Source organism: Rhea pennata, chromosome 1 (assembly GCF_028389875.1).
Source record: "Rhea pennata isolate bPtePen1 chromosome 1, bPtePen1.pri, whole genome shotgun sequence".
In the NCBI taxonomy this organism is placed as follows: Eukaryota; Metazoa; Chordata; class Aves; order Rheiformes; family Rheidae; genus Rhea; species Rhea pennata.
This window is the reverse complement of record NC_084663.1, coordinates 101,687,597-101,707,237: the sequence shown is the minus strand read 5'-3', so window position 1 is coordinate 101,707,237 and position 19,641 is coordinate 101,687,597. Positions and strand designations below refer to the sequence as shown.

Below are 19,641 nucleotides of genomic sequence, written 5' to 3'. Positions count from 1 at the left end.
TTGAAATACTTTCCATGGTATTTGTGTAGATAGACCTAACACAGGTGCAGAAATAAGGTTATTTTGGAATATTTCGTTTTTATACAGCAGTGATATTAATTCCTGAAAAACAACTCAATTACGCTGTGGGACTGTTAGCATTAAATAATGCTTCATGATGAGGTATGGAAAAAGTACTAAGTTCAGTACTGAGAGAAGTGCACAGAGCTTTGTGGTACTCAATCAGCTAGCAGTCACCTACGGCAATGACAAATTTGGCTGTGCTTGAGACTGAAAGGGGGCTCTGGCCTTCTTCCAAAATTTACAGAAGGACAGGCACCACAAGCCCATATATATTTGAAATTGGCTGAATGACCTTACAGTTTAAGGCTCTGCTGATACTGCATTGGAAATTATCCAATTTTCTGCGCAGGAGAAAAGTGGATGAATTTATTGACCACTAGATGTTCTGGCCAAGAAGGCACTACTTAGTATTTTGCATCGGTTGCATACTGCTAGAGTCCAAATGAATATTCTACAATGCCTATAAAAATGTACCCAAGACAATAATTGCGATACTTGCTGCCTTTTGTGTGTGTGTATGTTGTGGGGGAAAATACAACTCTTCCCTTCCCTCCAAATGTAATTATCAACAAGAAAGTTGTTTGCCAAAAGAATATTTTCTTTGGAAAAGGTGATAAACCTCCACGACCATTAACAGGACAAGCTTCAGGCTTTTACTTCTTAAAGGAAATATTAGGAAGTGGACAAGGAGAGGTCTAGTAAAATTTACATTCATGTCATGTTCATTTTCTTCTATTTCAGCTTGTCTCACTGAAATAACAGAATATTATTGACTATATTTTCAGATCCTTTTGGAAAGTTTCAGGTCACATTAGCCTTTGGAAACACAATTATGTATATGAAATACCAGGTAATCTTTTCCTATAGGTTGTGACAGGCACACAGCTGGAGATACAGAGAGAAAAGTCCTCAAGGATCAAAGATGATTTTGCCAAGACTCTCTCATTGTAGTCACAAGATCTGCCGTGTGCCTGGAAAGCTAGGGTTTTTCCCATAGAGACACAGTTTGAGGTGGATGGTGGTGGCCTGGAAGCTTTGGCTTTCAATGTTGGCTACTCACTCTGCCATGCTTGTTCCCAAAGAGGCTAAAGAGAGTCTCAGAAGAAAACAACACAATTCCAGTGCGCAGAGAAGTATGGGATGATTTGTTTCATTCTTTACACTACTTAATCTTGTATGGATCTTGTATGGTTCATAAACTAATCTAAACTACAGGACAGGGTTGTATTTCCTGGATGCACCCTTGCACTGAGGTGCATGCTTTGCCCCATCCTCATTTTACACTGGGGCAAGATTTAGACATATATCAGCCCTGCTGTCCTGCACCCTCTTCCCACAGTTTTATGGGCTAAAATAGAGCCACAGTACGCTTTGTGATAGGTCATGGGAAATGTCAAGGACTACATTTATTGAAAACTACAGAGGACTTCTAAAGAATTTGTGAAAGAAAAGAAAAGTTTCACTGATATTGATATATTTTCCCTTTGCACATAAGCAGTAATCAAATTGGTGGCCAGTATATAAGGCTCTGGGCTGATATAAAAGAAGTACGAGAAATGTTTTGATCCTTCACATTATCATTAAAGCAGCATTGTGATCTTTACAAAGCATAGGACTTGAAGTATATCTGAGAACCCATATTCTGAAGCTTTAATGTTAAAGGAGTGAATCTAATATAATGTACTCAAATAACTGCTCATTGTATGAGGAAATAAGAACTCTTGCATGTTCATTGGGCCTGTTTAGCCTGGAGAAGAGAAGACTGAGAGGGCCCTGAGCTTATCAATGTCTACAAATAGCTTAAGGGAGAGTGTCAAGAAGATGGGGAAGACTCTTTTCAGTGATGCTAAGCAACAGGACAAGAGGCAACAGGCATAAATTGAAACCCAGAAAGTTCTGCCTGAATATGAGGAAAAACTCTTTACTGTGAGAGTGACAGAGCACTGACACAAGCTGCCCTGAGAGGTTGTGGAGTCTCCTTCTCTGGAGAGATTCAAAGCCCATCTGGACGCGATGCTGTCTAACATGCTCTAGGTGACCCTGCTTGAGCATGGGTGTTGGACTAGATGACGCCCAGAGGTCCCTTCCAACCTCAACATTCTGTGAATTCTACTGTAAATTTTTCTTTGTGAAAATCCATGTCTAAAACATAAATATTATGCGAATGACAAGCAATGTCAACATTATTACTCAATCAGATATAGAACCTAAGACTATCTGCCCAATTTAAACATAGAATTATACTATAAACTTTGAAAATACTGTCTCTATTTCTAAGGAAATTGTAGTTTTATTATTGTTTGTGCTACTCTTGTCAATTGATTCAATTCTGATTTTGAAAAACAGAGAGGGTCCATAGTCTCCCATGAAAACAGTACCTTTCAGAATCAGACTCGTTCTTGTAGCCAACACTACATATCATATTTCTGTACTTGGTTTTATGATCAAAATATTCTCTCATATCTAAAGGAATATTATTCTTCATTGGAAGCAACCTCTGTCTCCTTTCCCAGGCTTTGTAAATGAAAGCCGCCAATCTGACTGAACAGAAGTTACAATAGTGCTAATTATCTGAGACTAGACAAACTGATTTAATGGGGTGGCAGGATCAGAGTATAAAAAATAATGAAGAGCTTTCTGCATCTGTTCCACCATTTCATTACAACATAAGCTGTAATGAAACATTTCTGTTGTATGACATCATCAGATTAACCAATAATTCTTCATTATGTGTCACTAAAGGTAGCTACTTTATTAATGAATGTTATATACAATCAACATCCAGAAGTTATACTAACATGATGTATATTATCAGTTTTTCTCATATGCTCCAAAGAAAGGGAATACCTCTGATGACACTTAAAGCTTTCAAGCAAATAGATAAACCTCCACAGGCCACCTCTACCTGAACATGCTGCTAACTTCCCCCTTCCCTCACCTTTTTTTCAGAAAGAAACAGCACAGAAATGAAGACTTTGTGCACATATATGTGGTAAGGTAGTGATAAAGACTAATCAAAATGTGATGACATTTTATCATTTTAGATTCATGCTGTGATCAAAGAGGTTAAATTTATGGGTGAGAAAAAGTATACCGAACTAACAATATTTAGTGCAAACACAGATTAATGGAAATATACAAGCTGAAATGCTGATTTTTGCTTGTAATGATCAAGTAATCTTTAGATTAACTTTACCAGTAAAGCCCTGATATTCAGTCACTTTCAGTCATACAAGATTTGTCACTGTTAATGTTTGATTGGGAAAGAAAAACATGGCTTTATTCAAAATACTATCAGTACTTATTTTGACAATGGAAAAGATAACCAAATACCACTTTCTATCATTTAAAATACTTAACAGAAGCTCAAGGAATTACCCTCAATTGCTATTTACTCTGTCTCTGGTTTATTTTATTAATGACAATCAAGGTATACAACTCATCGAGTCCTGAGTAACTGAAAAGCCTTCTTAAATTGACACTAGAGAAAGGATTTTCAGAGGCTTCTGCCAGCTGAAGACATACCTGTATACTTAAAACTTCCAAATGTATGTGTGCAGGAAGAATCCATGGAGACACTAACTGAATTTACTATCAGCCCTTTTCGCATAGATTTTGTAGTTTATATCCATTGTGCTACAAGAAAATTCTGTGCTTAAACCATAAAAACATGCTTAGCATTTTTTGGAGAACTATACTCTAATAGGAGAAAATACTAACAGAGATGCAATCTATACACCACAGGGACAAGGTCTTTCTCTTCTGCACTAAAGCACAATGTCAAATCTTAATAAATACCACACTAAAGTAAAGAAGATTCTCAGTTCTATTATTTATACATCATTAATGTTTAAATAAAAGTACCAAAAATAAAAAGAGACTACTTGGTTACACTTTTCTGTCCTAGATACATTAGTTAGAAGGCTATACACAAGATGACCTACAGAGGAAGCAGTATTATTTTAAAGGAATGGCCACAACTTTTGAAGCGAGGCATTTTCATTAATCCTACCTCTGGACCATCACAAAAGTAAGTCTCCAGTCCCCTTCCCATTTTTTTCAAGGAATTAGCCATGATGGCAGTTAATTACTCCCAAGATAAACTGAACTTTAATGTTGGATATACTTTAAAAGTGAAACAGTAGGTAATTACTAGGTATAGTCAATATGTGATTAATTAGTTCAAATAGAATTAATTAAAGTCAAATAACAGCAAACTGTGGAATTTGTACCTACTGCCTATGTTTTCCAAGAAAAATATAGCCCCTATAGCTCTAATTTATGGAAGTTGCCTTTGATTTATATTGCATTTATTCCACTCACAACTAATTTGTTCTTAACAATTCTCAAAAATTATTTTTTCCACAATACAATTATTCCTATAATATAATCTCCAAATGCTTATTGCCCCTAGTCACATCTTGTTTCTCAACTCACTTAGATTGTTGTAGATGAGGAGAATTACATGGAAATTATTAGAATTACTATGTCTGGGAAACTCAGGAAGTCTCTATCTTAAAGCTTCTTTATCTTCAAAACATTTTGTGTATTATTTTCTTTTGGAAGATAACATATGTATTAACATATGTATTAATTTGAATGCCAACAATAAAATTTGGAACGTATTAGAGAAGAGATGCACTCATAGGTTCCAAATTGCGCTTTTAATATTGACTGCTATCTGATTACAAAATGACCAACAGGATGAGGTAAATTCTCGTGGTAATATAGAGTGACAAGAAAAATTACAATAATTAGAAATATACATTAATCTTCCTGAAAAATACACTTGCTAAAAACCTTGCACTTCATAGTTCCAGATGATTAACAAACTTAAGGTAAACTTAGGAGAGTAATTACAAGGATCTGTTTAGAAAACAAATCTGAACTAAGCTGAAATCCCTGACAGGCAAAGGAAGGACCATAGAAAAAATTGCAGATAACTCCAGTATTTGCTTCAGAGAAGAGACCAGGAGAATTTTAAGGCATCAGCCACTTCAGGTTGCAATCTTCTCCCTTCCTTCTCAAACTCCCTTGTCATTAATCTGAGATGTAATGGTTTACGGACATGAAATATCAAAGTGTGCTTTATCTGTTTGGCTTTTCAATATTTTATATTTTGATTGCCTGTCAGTCAGCTCATCACTTTCTCCACACAGAAAGTGAAGCTGTCAACAAGAAAAGGGGAAGAATGAATAACCAATCATAAAGAAAATATGGAAAGGTCAAAACCCAGCCAAACCTCATTTTAATTGGATTGTACACCTGGAAAGGTAGAAATGTGTTGATGTGAGGTGAACCACTAAAAACAGAAAATTAAGTGAGGACAGATGAGAACAGGGTGACTCTAAAACAGTATTAACATTCTGGGCAAAGCAAAAGCTGTGTGGTTATCATCAGAGCCAAACAGGAAAACCAGCTGTGAAGGCAGCAGATAGGACACTGTGATCATACTGACATGGAGATTAAATGGACAGGAATAAAAACTGGCCTGTACCTTAAGTTGGTGGTGGAACAGAGTACAGTCAGAATATAATAAAGGGAGCTGAAGAATATGAATTGTCAGAAAAACCCAAACACTAAATTCCAACTTTCCAGTAGTTATGTGCTACTCTAATAACATTTGCTTTCTAATTAAGAATACTTGCCAGTGAAAACCTCTGCACCAATATCTTCAGGAGTTTTTCCAATTTCAGCATATAAAAATGTCAGCCTCTCAAATTCACGCTGTAGATTTTTCTTATTTTTCCCCCTGCATTGCCTTTTCCATGGAAGAAGCAAGGAGAAGTAAACATGAACTAGCTTACTAACATGACAGTAATCAAATAAACCAGCATTCAAAAATGTTGCTGTCATTTGTGAACAACACATAGTTTCCTCTGAGATACCTAACACCAAGGTGTACCTTATAATGAGATAATAAAACAGCTGACAAACAGAACTCAACGGGAAACAAATGCAACCCAGCAGAATTTTATGATCTGAAGCCTTTTGTGATTTTTTTTTGTTGTGAAACAAATCCAGAGAACTATGCGCATACAATCAATAGACTAATTGTCAGGTTGCTCATTTGGTGTGTGAGATTTATAGTTCAAAATTTGGAATCAGGTCCTATATTTGCCATTCTACACCTGCAATATAGCATAAGAAGCACAAGTTCCCCCTTCCCCTGCTCACCTTTAGCACCCTCCTAGACCCCAGCAATCTGCAGATTAGTGACTTTCTGAATTAGCTAAATTTGCTTCATTATATTTTACAGCTCATGAAAGACTTTCCTTCCATGAATTTACTGAATTATTTTTTGAATTCATTTATGCTTGTGGCTTCCAAAACATCCTTTGGCAATAATTAATTGCAAACTGTTTTAAAAAATAGTAACTTTCTTTGTTTTAAATCTATTTCCTAATGATTTCATTGGATATACACTTAGTTCTTTGGCTATGAGAAACTGAATAATCATAAATAACAGTGATTTATTCAGTCAAATGCGACATACCTCTGTATAATACAGAGTACTTCTAGTTAAAAATGGAAAGTAAGTCAGTGGATAATGGAATTTCTAAAGTGAAAATACAAGTCCCCAGAGGAAGGATAGTAAAAATCATAATAATGTGGTACACACAAAACCACTGCATTCCCCCACTGAACCTAGAAAGTGCAGTTCCTTTATTTCACACTAAAGCATTTTTAAAGTAAGGAAGCAGTTTAAAACTGAACTGAAACTTCAATATAAAAACAATGATTCGCTTTTGCAGAAGACCTCCAAAATAATGGTGACTTGCTACAATATGATGTGTCAATACTCTAATGTAACAAAAAGCACAACATATTTTTCAAAGCTGTGGGGTGATCTGTTGATTATTATTCATATTCAAGTAAATCTACCAATTCACTCTATTTCAGTGGAGTTACTAGCTCTACCCCCTTATTTAAGTAAGCAGAATACCTGCTTTCATAGATAGAATTGACTCAGATGATTGCCATTGTGAATCTGGTAGGAATGATAGAAATCAATAGGATAAATCTAAATATTCATGAATGTAAGATGATAATACCTAGATTCATGAATATTTAATATGTAAATATTGCATGTATACTTCTTTGGGACAATTATTTTCTTTTCAGAGAAAATCAGTACTTACAAATATAGAATGATGTTGACAATATTAATACAGATTTCAACACCACCCAAACAAAATCAACCTGGAGGGGGTGAATTTTACTCTAAAATACAAAATACAAAATTACCAAAGTTTCAATTTAATCACTGTAATGGAAACAATAAGTAAGAGACAGAAGGGTAACTGCTGATCAGGGTTGATCTTCTGAGATTCAGTGTAGCATATTTCATTAAGCAAACTTTTTCAATTATATCGAAAAATCATTGAAAAGTCATAAGCTTTGTGTATTTGTGAGCACGTAGGCACATTCTTTTGTGCCTCAGTGCATGCAGCCAGCAAACATCTGTCTTGCAATGTTGACCTAAAAGGGCTGAATTCATCTCTGGCATCATGACTACACTGCAGATGCTGGTGTTACTTCAGCATTAAATATGGCGTATTATTTGATTTCATGTTTTCTTCAAATATCTCAGTGAGATCTTAGAGGAATATAAAGCAAAACAACAGAAGTTTTTTGCAATTAGTTTAACATAAATTTAAAAGAATAAAACATAATCTAACAAGTAAATGAAAATGCTGATGAAAACACATTTTTATAAAGGAAGTGCTTTCTCAATCACTAAAGAATCAATATTGTGATAACATAATGTGCTAGTATTTGTGACAATATATACAAGAAAACCTGATAATTTGTACAAGGTCATTGCAAATATAGGATGCATCAACCCAGTGAAGTTCCTACAGCAACATAAATGTTTTTATGAGCAGCAGGTGAATTCCTGCAGAAGCTTTTAACAGCTCGGTAAGGAGTACATAATAACAGGTTGTTAACTCAGCCCTCCTGACAAGAGCATTGGAAAAGGGCACTTTGAAACATTTAATACTAAAGCATTAAAAAAAAGCAAAAAGGGAGATTTTTTTTACAATACCTTTCTTCAAATCAACAACATAGACATTCATGATTTTATTAAGGTGCAAAACTAACAAAACTACATGTCTTTTGACCAGCATTTCCCCAAGAAAATCTCCTGAATGCAACAGGGACTGAAGGAAGAAAGTGCACAGTGAAAAGATACTGGAACTCACACTGGAACATTTCTTCATTTAGACAAAGATATAACTTTACTCATGTCTCAAAGTACCTGTCTTCTTGATTTAATCTGTGAAGCTATCTTAAAGGCTGGGGAAACAGTAATTTAATGAACAGTAAATTTTGTGTTATGAAAACAAAGACTGCCCAGGCTTGCAGTTTTTAAAATAGTTTAGGGTCATGGATTAAGATTTTCCTCAAATTTTAGGATAGTTCTTATTTCTTGAAAGTCTAAAGGAAACACCCTAACAGGTTTTAGAGCAATAGATGTCTGGACACTATATTTAACTCGTAGATGGCCATCTTTTGGCAGCCACACTGATTATAATTGATAGTAACTTATGAATCTCATATACCATTCTTTTCGTAAATCCATGTCAAAATTTCAAACCCCAGATTTGAATCTTGAATATGCATTTAGGTACCTGAGGGAGCTGTAATTCTCATTAACTTCAGACACTATTAAAATCTACTGCACCTACACTCAAAGGTGAATGCACTGGAACTTGTCAATAACAATAACGTTCTAAGGTGAGAGTGCATTCTTGATTTTGCTAATTTAAGATTAAACATGTAAAAGCTATTACCACTCCCTCCTGTGCACTCAATACACCAAACCTCAAGAGATAACATCACTTTTACTGTAAGTTCATCAAAAATCATATTAATTTTGTCCCCTGGAGTGAGCTGAATGCTATTTTGCTATAAAATATGAGGTTCTTCTGATTTTTGAGTCTACCTAACCACACTCTTAAGATTAACAGCTGATTCCTGTGGTTAATTTTATTATTCTTGCTGTGTTAGTAAATTATTTTTTAAACTATTTTTTTCTGAACTGCAACTACTGTATACCTAGAAGAAAGTTTAATAATTTCTTTTATTAGGAATCAACCTGTACTATTAGTGGATTTACCTTTCTTAGAGGTATGGAACTATGTGATGCCATATATGTTGACTTGTAAGCAGTTTGCATAGCTCCTATGCCTGTATCTTTGCAGAAGTCTGAAAACTATTTATTCAAAGTATTAATGCATTTCTCCTACATTTGTGCAGCTCTTCTAGCAGTTACTGGAATTAAGTTTGTGCAAACAATTTTCTTCGGGGAAAATGGCATTAACTACGAACAAGAACACAAGATCAGCAGAGACCAAACTATGTTTTTTTAAATCAAATCTACTAGGGTTGCTTAAACAGCATTAAATTTGTCTGCAAGATCTTTTGGTTCAGCAGGAATGACAATAGTAATAGCTCTGTAGGCTACTTTATTATTAAATAAAAAGGTTTAGAAGCTAGCTCTAAATAATTGAAGACAACTATTAGGAGAGTAGCCAAACCAGGCACCTAATGGAGAAGGCCTAGCTCAGACCTTCTTTGATAAACCCTTTGCTGTATGTAATTGATATTTAGAGGCCAGATTTCTTTTTCTCCTAATAGTAATTATATCAGTGTCACTAATAATGGCTGCTGCAAGGTCCTTAAGTTCTTTCCCGCAGGCAAAAATTATATCTGGTCAGAGAGCCTCATAATTATTCACTCTCATTTTCAACAGTTCTGAAACCTATTTTTTCTCTTTTTAGAATCTAAGGCTTTTACAGTTCTTCCCCTGGGAAATGAGGTTAATAACAGTAGAATAGGAAAACTGAGAAGCTTGTTTAACATCACTTACTACGCTAAAATAAGCTAGATTTTGTTTTAATGATTATTTCCCAAAGCCCATTTGTAGTGGTTATTTTTTAAAAACATGCAGCAGACGTGGTTCATTTCCCAGGAGATCCAAAAGGCCACGAAAGCCACAAGAACTCCACCGAGCGCTATGGGCTTACAGAGAGGTGTTGATCAGTGCCTGCAGCTACAGTCAAATTCTAAGGCTTGTTTAATACAACCATCCAAAAGCTCTTATACACCCAAATTACTCAACAGTCTTGTTTCCACAAGAATGTGCTGCAGATTTAATGAAAAAGTAGCTTTTCACAAACCCTACATTTCTTGCTTCTAGTCACATCAAAAACATTTTACTTCAGGCAGCAGATTGTTACTTATGCCTCAGATAATTCAAGTAATTGAAAAATATGACAGGATCAAACTGTTCATTTTAAAAAGACAGATCAGCATGAGGCTAAAAATTGGTCATTCAACACTAACAGCATAGTGTTCACTATTTCCTACTGAGTACACATTTAAAAAAGCCTTCTGACTGGCCAGACACCTAAAGTGATCATATACACATTCATATTATTAGTAACCTTTTCCTGTTCCCCAGCCTTGTCACTGATGTTGACTTTATAGTTCAGCCCTGAAGCTTGCAAGGAAATAAAGCATACTGTGGTACATATAGCAACAATAAAACAGTATGCTTTGAAATGAGGCATACTGTGGTATGTATAGCAACAATAAAACGATATGCCTTGAAAAAGAGGTAATATGTGCTAACAATCCAGCCACAACGCTAGCAAATGAAATACGCCTGCTCCTGATTAATGCGACACAGTCTGCAGGTTCCCTTCAGTCTCATGCAGATCAGAGATGGTGTATATATTATTCTTTGTGATTTAAAAATCTAACATAAAATCAAAATCTGAACCGAGAAAGTAATAACTGGTACTTAAGGGAAATAGGGAAGTTGCCTCTGAAAAAATGTGATCCTTCTGACTCAGTTGAACAATACACAAAATTATAATTAGATAAGTGTAAGTATAATTAAAGAACCACTACAGAGGTTTAATTATTTAAGTAATATGGAGGAAATTATTTAAGTACTATGGAGGACCAGGGTCAATGAACCTCCCACAAGTGAGGTTTCACAGAAAGGCAATGGGCGATGAAGCGTTTGAATCCTGTCTAATCAGACTGTGCAGGGCTAGTGCACATTTAAGTTAGACTCCAACTGATACTCAAGGAGGGTCAGGTTTATGGCAGAGAGAAAAAAGCAGGGAAAAGAAGCATTATGTATCTAATGACTGAGGGGAAATGAATTAATCTCAAAAGAGAATACTGTAGGTCTCCTTAGCAAAATCCACAGAAGAGCGTATGTTGTCCTAAACAGGGATGAGTTGCACTCTCTAAACTGCCAATTCACATGGGGAAAAAAGCTGGAATGGAAAAATTCGGGCACTGTGCAAAGCATGGCCAGTTTCCAGGAGCACAGTGTTGCTGTGCTAGTCTTCAATGTGATCACAGCAAACATGAGATGATCTTTTCCTCAAAAAGTGTGGAAAAAATGGCAAGAATAACAATTCATGCATCTGTATATGCACAGAGTACCACATCTACTTGCAGTCAAAGTGCAGAATATTTAATCTGTTGCACATACATACTTTTATGGCTTTGAAATAATGTAATGCACACATTTATGGACAGATAAATATACTTTAAACTATTATTTAGAATGCTACTATAGGCAACAATTTTGCAGGACAGAATTACCTTCTTGCTTATAATTTTCTCCATTATTTTTGTAATAATTCTCTCATTCCGTATTTGTTACCTATAGATACTCTTAAATCTTCATATTTGAAGATTCACAAATGCCCAAGTCATTTACCTCAAGCTCTCCTACGAATTTTACTATTTACATTCAGGAAGGTTCATTTTAAATCATGCCAATGAATATTCAAAAAATAGTAGTGTTTGTTTTAATATTAGAATTTGAGAAAGAGCATCATTTGTGGTATGAGTTAAGTAAATACAGCTGGAAACTGACTGCAAAATTAACAAGGCCATATTGCTTTCTAACTCTTTAAACCTGGTACTTTCCTGTATCTCTCTGCATCATCACCTCTTCATCTCTTTTAAAAATCTCATTGGGAAACTAAATTCCCCTCTTGCCTCTACTGCTGAGCTAGTCGCTCTCTTTTATTTATTAAATTGGGTAACTACACTATTCAGCTCTAAATAGTACAGGAGGGAAATTCACGGAGGAAAAACCGTATCTGACAGTCTGTCTTTTCTGTTCACTCACCGTCATATAGAGGTGGGTTAAATTTTTTTTCTGTGAAAACTGTCTATGAGTTGTAAATTGAGTCTGCCAACAAAATGAAGTATTTTGTCAAAGAGATTTGGCTCTAATGCAAATTGCACCTGAAGACAAGGGAGCAAAGAAACAGTCAGCCCCTCCACCCTGTATCTTGTTCTAAAAGATATTCTTTATTTGGAGATGCCATTGCAGTGTTTTAGGAGATTGCTAAGGTGCATCCTACAAAATCTCTTCTCTGTACTTCATTCTACTCAGCTAGTTATGTATTATTTTATGCATTACAGAAAATATAATCCAGATGGAGCATTTGGGCCCTATGGGAGAACTTAATACAGTTTATGGTAAGTATACAGCTTGGTATACTTAATACCGCTCTCAGGGAGCAAGATGCCTTTAATTTTTTACATTTAATTTAGACGGTTTAGGGGGGAAAAGGAAAAGGAGTTCAACTGTACAGCCTGAGTTGCAGCTAGTATAGTTTTGGTTTACATCCTCTGTGTACTGTGTTTCTGTTCCCGAGAGGGAATTCTTATAGAAGGACTCAGCTCCACTGCAAGGCTGTGGCGAGACTGGGCCTTCTTATCCCACCCCTCCATCCGCAGAACATGTGACCTCTTTGGTGCAGGCTAAATAGATTATGATGCCCTGAAAGCTTTCAAAAAGCAAAAGCTTTAGTCAGTGTCTGAGTAATAGTTTTAAAGTATAAAAGAAAAATTGAATACTGCTAGCAAGGAAACAGAGATTATATTGATATCTGGAATTTGATTTTGTAAGGAAAAGCCTATGAAAGACTTTCTTTTGAAAGTACCACATGGTTTGTGGAAGATATTAAAGAATGGACAGATAACAGACTGTAGAACAGGGCGGACATATTGTATCAACAGATCTAATTTGCAAATATTTAGTATCTACAAAGACTGCAAAGACAAATTATCTGGAAATTCTTTTCAGAGCAGATTTTGATCTCTAGGGTCAAATATTTAATGGATTCTTTGTATGTCCCTGCAGAGACTCACTTTCGTCTAAGGTGACAAATGTTGCCAACTATATAGTTTCCAGAATGATTCATAATTTACTAGAAATTAGATATGTCAGTTTACCAGGCCTGAACTTACAATATTAATTAAGGATCATGATAGTCTATCTCCTATTATATCACATAACTATTTAAGTGGAAAACTTTCTATCTTTATTGTAACAGAAACTCATAGCATCTTGGACTGAATTTCCAGGATTTTTTTTCCCATCACAGGCCAAGTCAGTTCACTGATTATGTCTTAGGTTGGCTTATGTTCACTGCATAGCTGGCTGAAAAGCTGCAGAACAGACTGACCCCTTGTCAGTCAACCACACAAATACATATCAGAGTATTTTTAAATAAAAAAGTAAAAATGTGTAAGATACATATAGAGTTGGCTCAGAACAAAGGTTTGATGTTTTCTCAAAATTTCTGGTTTTAGGGACTGATAAAAAGGTAATTGAAGAGACTGATAAAAATGTAATTGTTAACTGAAGCTACAATTTTCAATATTTCTGCAGCAATTCACTGGAGGAACAAAAGTCAGGAAGAAGGTGCTTTAAAGCAGAGTTAAATTAGTGATCTGTTTAATTACATTTTTACATTAATGTATTTGTTTTCTATGCTTGGACTTTACTGATAATGTTCTGTAACTTTCCTTCTCTACTTTTTCTCTAGTATTTAGTACAGTCTTTCTAAGCGGAAGAGTAAATCTGTTTTTCACACCGAGATTATGGGCCTGATCCTTCAGTAGTTTTCTGTGGACAGCTCCTATTGCACAAGAGTACAAATAAAAGTTTAATGTGTATCCACAACAGTCTTCCCTTCCTCTTGGCTGCTTGTTCTAGATATGCATGGAAGGATATGCCCATATGTTCTGTGTGCACCATCACTAACTTGTCCTACTTGTAAAATTGTTGGAAATAGTCCCATTTGTTGACATATTCACAGCATTTTATTAGATGGCTACTTGATTTCTGTAAGCTTATGTATCTTTCAGAAAATCTTGGGGGCACATGACAAGAAATAAATTCCATTTAGGAGCTTTAGAATTCCTGCTGGTTATAATTAAAGGAATGCAGTGCTCTCCTGGAGTCCCAAATGCCTTCTTGATAATTTTGCAAATGTCACCAAGGAAACTTAAAAGAAGCACAAGTTCATATTTATAAAATTTTACAATCCTGCATAGTTCTTCGGGGCTTCATAAAGGTAGAAAAACTGATGCAATCTCTTGAAACTTGGATATCAAGTATTTATATTTGATGGAGACATTCACTTTCCTGTACTATAAAACCTCTTTTCTTTTTAGCACAAATGACAGGCAAAAAGGAACATCTGATAGGGATAGGTTAAGCAAGCACTGCAAAGTTTGTTGTATTTTAGTGATTAATTGTGTGTATAACAGTATCTAAGGCAAATGGACACTGGTTTCTGTGTTTTTATTGCCTCCTTAAGATCTTAAGAAAATTTCTGAACCTTTTGTACTTACATGCTCTTGAGTTAGAGGGATGTCTTTCCTTCTACTGGGGTCCTCTCCAGTAGAGAGATGTCTTTGCAGTAAATTCATACTAAATCTAGTGTAATACTATTTCATGTTTATCACATTTCTTGTAAGTTGTAAAACCAACACTATTGTCATGGGTGCTGAGAATATGAATGATGATGTTTCCCTCTTTGAAGGTCTCTGGGAAGCCTGAAAGATTACAGTTTCACTTGCTGTATTGCCCCTCAACATTACACAAACTGTGCTACCTAATATGCAGAGTTTCAGGGTGAAGAAGAATGAATATACTGAAGCTCCTGTTAATATTTTCTGGCTTTGAGGTAAGGACTGTCCCTCCTTTTTTCAATAAGGAAATCCCATTTGCATTTGGCCACTATACCTACCCAATGATATATTTGTAAAGAACAGTTCTTCGGGACTATATAAATATAGAAGTGACATGCAATCGTACTTTTTATTTTAATACTGCAGAACAGCAGAGTGTTTTGCAGTGCCCAACGATCTGCCTCTCTGCTCTAGGATCTGGTCTCCAAGAGTGTTTTGGGCTTCATAAAAACCTGTCACATACCTAATCCTTTGCTCAAATAAGTGATCTTCCTATTGTTTGTCCCTCATTCTGCCTATTACATAGCACTGCCAGAGAGCGTCCCTCTTCTAACAAAAGGTGTATTCAGGAACTATGCATTCACTTCAGTTGGTGGCTTAGGGAGAAAATAACCCCTGTGGAACAGTACTAGAGTACACCAGCAGCGCATTTATCTCCCCATATCTAACAGAGAAGAAAAGATTGTAGTTAAAAGATAACGTTTATGCATTCTAAAAGGTGGAAATAGAAAACAGTTCTTTTCAGGGAGAAACAGATAGTGTGAATTGTATATATCCAGCAGGCCACGAGGTCTGTGTATCTAGTCCTGCTGCACAATGCACAACAGTCACTTAGCAATACATAGACCTCTAAGGAGAGCTGTTTGCCAAGTCACTCAGTGTTGACCTTGGCAAATGATCCATTGATAAAAGATTTTTAGAAATTTAAGCTTTATAATTTAACACCCTTATGAATGTTTTGGTAGGTCGATCTTTGCATCTTTCCCATCCAACTGAAGGAATCTCACTATTTCTCTTTTTAATTCATCTGATTATTATTTTACTATTAATAAACAAAACAAAGGCAGCTCAAGTCATAACATGGCTTACAATGGTAATTGATCAAAATCTGAATGACTTCCATTAGTACAGGAGAATAAGGTTTCCTTGCTTTGGCTACCAAATATTATTATTATACCAAATTCTTAGCAATCTGCCTTCTCCCTCTAGCTGTGCAATTTAATTTGTTTGGATTTTTTCCCAGCTTGTCCTTTTTCTCCATCATTAAAGCTACATAATCTTAATAGGGAAGTGCAGTCAAAGAATAAAAATCTCAGATATCTACAGAACCTAAAATCCCTAAATCTTTCTTTCATGACTTGGCTTATATTTCTCTTCTTTGTGCTCTTCTCGCACTCCCATTAGTCCCATTGTGACTTTTAGATGTGGACAGAGAAATAGCAAGAACTGATTTAGCAGATTACTATCTAAAGAACAGACAGCAGAAAATTCCTGCCTACAACTCCTGCAATGAAGGCACTGATTACCACTAAGTTCTATACTGGTGCACGGCCCAGTAGCCAACCAGGAACGACCAAACATGTCTTATACTTGGGGAGAAGCAGATTTCAAGTTAGGCATTCATAAGAGATGCTGTATGTACTTGTAATGCATGCTGTTGCCCACTTTTATGTGAAATAGCTAAGCCATGAATTTTGGTGTGCATATGCCTTGCAGCTCCTATCTCTTGCAACCTTCTGTAACCCTCTAAGCAAGGCTTGTGCTCCATCATTTAGTCACAGATTATTGCTAAATTGTGCCACAAAACTTAATCACATTGACATTCACTTTAATTGTACTGTTTCAGTGTCACTCCAATGTAAACCTTTCACAGTCCATAAACCAAAATATGGTGAAGCATATAATCCATTTATCCATGTTCACAAATGTTGCTACTATGAGACAAGTATACCTGTGCCTGCCTGCTAGTCTATTTGACTCTGATATGAAACAGGACAGTCATTAACAAGCCAGAAGTATGACAACAAAAATATCAGTGCAGAGTAAAACATCTACTTATACAACATTGTATGTGGGATCAAGTCAAAAACTGAAAATATATATTTTTTTAATATTAAAAATATATAACATACTGCTCTTTAGGATCTGAGTTTGGGTGATGCTGTAAGCAAGACCTACTTTCTCATAGTACTTGATCTCGTAGTCCAGAATGGCTCCATGGGGAAAGTCCGGCTCTTGCCAGGAGAGGGCAATGCTGTTTTGGGAAGCCCAGTCCTTCCTTACCATACCTATCAAGGAGGGTGCTGAAAGGGAAAAGGATAACTAAGGGTTAAAGACGAAGAACACTCTTTATCCTTTCAACCTACTACTTCACCATAGCAAAGCAAGCTACCTTTGAGTGACCTACAGGCAGAAAAGCATGACAGATGGCAATTCTCAGGGAAACCATATAACCTGGAATTAATGCCTCAAGTACATACCAGCAACTCCTCGTGAAAGTGCAGACCACCTTTGAAAAATGATGGTACAAACATGGCACTGTCTCTCCCCGAAAGAAGTGCCTGTGCAAGACAGCCGTTAACTGAAGGCTGTGCGTTTCTTCAGTTTTAAACTCGCGTCAGTGTGGCAGGGAGCCTGGGTGCAGGCACCTGGTGCTTAAGGGATTTGAGCAGCGGCCCCCTTTCATCCCATGGGCCTGCACTTGCAGCAGCCCCTAAACTTGCTGTATGCAACCACGTCATGCTGCCGCATCTGAGGATACCACGCCCCAAGCGAAACCATGTTTAAGAGACAGTAATTTCTAAATTCAGGATAATCTGCATTTGAATGCACCATTTTCTAATAGAGCTGGGTACAATGTACATTCAGTTTACTCCCTGGAATAAAATAAAGCAATGTAACTTAAAACAAATGCAACAAATTCTGTTTCAGCTAACTGAGCTGGCAGTAGCAAGTACATTTTAGCAGGTCAGTGCTGTGAACTTGTTAAAAGAGGCCAGCAGCAGGGAGCGGGTGATGAGGGCAACCTATGAGCACAAATATGCCTGAAACCTGCTTGCAGCTGGTGATGCTGCCAGTCTGCAGCAGTATCAGGAGGAGCAACCACTGCTGGCAACACTCAGAAGGGGCCCAACACAGATGTGTGCACCCAGGAGCCAGACTGTCTCACTGGGGGGCTAACTGATTCTAAGAAACAGATTTTCTGCTCTTTTTTTTTTTTTTTTTTTTTTTTTTTTTTAATGCCGTGCTGTCTATGTAATAATTTCTGTTGGTGCAAAACTTCTATTCCAGAACATGACCTTTGCTTATTTCGTTAATCTGGTCAAGCATGTGGAAGGAGGTCTAATATTCTCTAGATGCTAACACTGTTTACACAGCATTGCTCTGCAGCTTTCCTAAATACTACAACCACTCACATTTTTCAGACAGCCTCAAAGACAACCAAATAAGCTGAATAAACCGAGCATCATACAGCACATTACAGGTTCTCAACTTCCTGTGACTAAGTAAGTCTCATTAAAAAAAATTTCTCAAGTTGTTCATAGCTTTCCCTATTTGTCTTTTCAATAACATTCATCAGTTTATTCCACACCTTCTCCTATTCCTCTCTCAACTATGAATCCAACTTAACCTCTTCTAAGCTCCTAAGGAGCTGTCTCTCCTAAAAATAACACATTTTTATCACTTCCTTTTTTATCTCTTGAATGAAAGAGTCTCCCAAGGAAAATGAAATAAAAATCTGTTTCTAGTTACAAAACTTCAAGGCTTTGTTTCCCTTCCTGTAAATATTTCAGGAAGTTTAGGAAATGAAAACAATAAATAAACTCCAGAATACAAACTGCTAAAGAAAACAGAACAGATTTCCTTTCATTTAAAGAAAGGAAGTTCGACACATACACATGCACATAAACAATCTCTTCCTCTGTGACACTGTATCTACCTGAGAGAGAAAATATAAACTTCTATACACTGTTACCTCTTCCCAGTAGGTAATTCTTCTGAGGTATAAAAGACCAGTGGTCTCAGATGTAAAAAAAGCCAACAACTTAAAATGTAACATTGAACAGTGTCGCAAAACCTACCAAAAATGGCATAAAATGGACAAAATACAGCTTAAGAGGAAACTGTCTTATACCTGTACTTATACCATTTTAACCATAGCTCTGATGTGTGAGACTGGAAGAAAAAAAGAATCCCTGTCATGCTGAATGAAGGATTAACCTGTTGTTCAGGAAGTCCTTTAAATAACATAATTCGCAATATAAAAATAAATATAAATTGACATGTTCTGAGCCAAAATGCTACTTCTAGGTATGTACAAATACTCCCTCAAGTTAAAATGAAGTTTTTACACTGGAAAACTGAAGGTGAACCTGAACTCTAGTAAAACGACTCTGGGGTAAAATCAGCTCCTCAGAGTAGGGAATAAAGGACTGTTGAAAGGAAAATATAACCTAGCTAACACTGATTCATAACTGATAAATACTAAAGGGCCTTTGAGGGCTGTGGCTCATACACGTGCCTTGTTACTTGCTCTTTTGCCTCATTCCCTGGCATGGCGACGTGACTTCCAGGCAGGGTCAGTAGCACCCTTTCGGCGCTGCCCGCTACGCTGCCTGCTCAGGTGCGAAGGGCATCACCCTGACCAGCCTCCGGCACTGCACCATTTCATCCCTGTGCGTTTGTGGGTTCAGTAGTCAGTTAAGCAAATCCTTGTGAAATGATCGAGTTTGATTACAGAAAGTACCAGGTCGAACTGTGGATACG

General features: G+C 36.4%; 1 protein-coding gene across 4 annotated transcripts in view; it reads right to left on the bottom strand.

The window, feature by feature from the left end:
• Nucleotides 1-19,641, bottom strand: part of EPHA6 (EPH receptor A6) — a 519,018-nt gene that overhangs the window by 158,897 nt on the left and 340,480 nt on the right. For all 4 annotated transcript variants that reach the window (XM_062597081.1, XM_062597066.1, XM_062597058.1 and 1 more), the window contains one exon: nt 17,053-17,177. In XM_062597081.1, the coding sequence (XP_062453065.1) occupies nt 17,053-17,177 (125 nt within the window). The remainder of the gene's footprint in view (nt 1-17,052; nt 17,178-19,641) is intronic.